This window comes from Rhinopithecus bieti, unplaced genomic scaffold (genome assembly GCF_001698545.2).
Source record: "Rhinopithecus bieti isolate Rb0 unplaced genomic scaffold, ASM169854v2 scaffold_12642, whole genome shotgun sequence".
NCBI lineage: Eukaryota > Metazoa > Chordata > Mammalia > Primates > Cercopithecidae > Rhinopithecus > Rhinopithecus bieti.
In genome coordinates, this window is record NW_016807465.1 from 2,064,415 (window position 1) to 2,067,228 (window position 2,814).

At 39.2% G+C, this 2,814-nt stretch overlaps 1 protein-coding gene across 1 annotated transcript; it reads right to left on the bottom strand.

Moving 5' to 3' along the window:
* Window positions 1–8: 8 nt before the first annotated feature.
* Window positions 9–517, bottom strand: LOC108535870 (60S ribosomal protein L9-like; the record flags this gene model as incomplete). Its single annotated transcript, XM_017882268.1, has 1 exon — window positions 9–517. A coding segment is annotated over exon 1 (501 nt), but the record flags the coding sequence as incomplete, so codon positions are not given.
* Between the last annotated feature and the right edge of the window lie 2,297 nt (window positions 518–2,814).

Below are 2,814 nucleotides of genomic sequence, written 5' to 3' on the forward strand. Positions count from 1 at the left end.
TTGTTTTTAACTGTTGTGGCTTGCTGAATCAAAGTCGCTGAATTTGAAACAAGCTCAATGTCATTTCCTTCAAGGATTAATTCATCTTTCTGGGCTTGAGACACTGAACAAACAACACCTGGTCTCATCCGAACCCTGCAGATGTATTTTTCACCCAAGAAATTTCGGATTTGAACAAGAGACCCATTCTCCTGGATAACGACGTTGATGGGGAAGTGAGCATACACAGACCTCATCTTGTAACAGAAGCCCAGTGTAACACCCTTGATCATGTTCTGTTCATGACTACAAACAGTCCAAATGCTAGCCAGTTCCTTTCTGTTACCCCACCATTTGTCAACCGGAAGCCTCTTTTTTTTCTTTCCAAGAAGACTGAGTTCTACATTGATGTGACTGAAGTCCCTCTGCAGGGTTCCTCTGGGGCCCTTCACGATAACTGTGCATCCCTTCAGAGTAATGTCGACATTTTCTGGAATGTCAACAGTCTGATTGCTGAGAATGGTCTTCATTCTTGCAGTGGAAGCAGCAAAAAAAGAATACTTGGTATTCTTCAATCCAATCAACTTGACACTCAGTATTAACCGTCACATGCACCCACCTCTTTGCTCATGTTGTTCCTTTTGCTGGAGATTCCTGATGTCCTTTTGAAATTTTCAACCTATTCATCCTTCCTGGCCAAATTCAAGCAACATTCCCTTATTTGTTCTCTAAGACAACACTACTTATCCTTTATTTTATCTTTAAAATGTGCTTATGTTCCTAGAGCTTATTTTGTTCTTATATTCTTGCTCCCTGACTTTATGCCTATATTTCCCAATGACGGTAAATTACTCAAGTGCAGGGAATGTTTTTTTCTTTACTTCAATTTCTTATGTAAAGAGTGAATGCTCAGTAGTTGTAAACTTGACTAAAAGACCCTGAAATAGGTCCATGTATGTGGAACACATGGTAGAGTCCATAAACCTCTTGCTTTAGTGACGTTTCAGCTTATGGTGCAACATTTTTGGCTGATATATCAGTGAAGTGGATGATCCTGACAATATTTTTCTGCTCTCATGGTGGAATTCACTGTTATGTTTTGATTATTCTACTCAAGAAGAATTTGAGTATATTCACTATAAGTGGCACAGATACAATAGAAAATTTAAAAACAACATCAATCAACTAACTTGAAAAGTAACCCGAAACAAAAGGCCTGAATAACCAAAAATGGGCGGGGAAAATTTAACTAGAAAGCTTAGCTTAACTAAGGCAATCTTTTGCACATTTACTATATGGGAACATTGAAAACCTTTGCATACGGCATCTCTGACATAGATAAACTAGAGGTTGCTAAAGCACTAGATGAATTGATTAGCACATTTCATAAGCATTAATAGGATAAGTTGGATTTTTCAAGATCTGTATAGAAAACAAATATTGAGATTTCTGCTAAATATCTGAAGCAGAGATATTCTGAGCTGTTGATACAACTTTCCAATCTAGGACCTCTTCTACCTGATTACCTGCTCCAGGACTGATAGCATCAAATTTGAGTGGAAAGGAGACATTAAACAATAAGTTTATGATCCTTGGGAGCTAAGCAATCCATTGGCAGCCACTTCCAGGTGTGTAAAAATTTAAGTAATATTTCCATGCAAAGACTGCCACCAGTAAGAACCAAGGGTCATTAAGAGATGTAGCTTACAAGCAGCTGACAGATACGCCATCCCCAAACAAAGGCTTCTTCAACTTTATCCCATCCTAAATAGCTTAAGTAAAACCAGGGTGAAAGTAGGGGATGTTTACAAGGAACCAGTGGAGTTACATTGAACTGAAAGGCAGATGGTGGATCCAGGTGGAAAGGTCAGAGGCAGGAGTCCCTCCTCTTCTCTTGGCCTGTCTGCTTCACCTTACAGTTAATTGGCAGACACTTTTCTCTGCTTCTTCATGCAAGGACTAGATATGTCACCATGAGGCATGACTCCACAATCCTCAAATTTAGATGTCCTTAAAAGTTAAGTGTCATTGGGTAGGTGAGTGGAGTCACTGAATCTTAACTGTAACCTCATAGGAGGGAGGTTCTGATTAATCTAGCTTAGGTCAGTATCCGCTCTAATTGAACCAAGAGCAGCAAAAGGGATGGAGAGTTTTAGAACTTTACTGCTGAAGAGGGATTAGGGGAAAGGGTTGAACCTGGACAGCCACTCACAAATATCTAATTTAATGACTATAGCAGTGGTTCCCAACCTTTTTGGCACTAGGGACTGATTTCATGTAAGACAGTTTTTTCATGGATCGGGGCAGGGTAGGTGGGAGGATATGGTTTCAGGATGATTCAAGCCCATTTAATTTGTTGTGTCTTTTAATTCTATTATTTTTCCATTGTAATATATGATGAAATAATTATACAACTCACCCTAATGTAGGAACAGTGGGAATCCTGAGCATGTCTTCCTGCAACTAGACAGTCCCTTCTGGGGCTGACAGGACACAGTGACACCCAAAGTGTGTTTCTTACGTCCAGGCTACTCCATAATCTCATTTTGATTGCTGTCACCGCAGAAAGCCCTGCTTCACAAAGATAGGATGTTGGAAATGGATGCAGGCTTTTCAGTGCTTTTGGCAATCTCAAGATATTACACCTTGACTTTAATCCAGAATGTATGGAGAGTTGAAACTGTCTCAAATACACTTTTAAGGCCACTTTCTTTCTTTTTTTTTTTTTTTTTTTTTTTTTTATTATACTTTAAGTTCTAGGGTACATGTGCATAACATGCAGGTTTGTTACATATGTATACTTATGCCATGTTGGTGTGCTGCACCCATCAACTC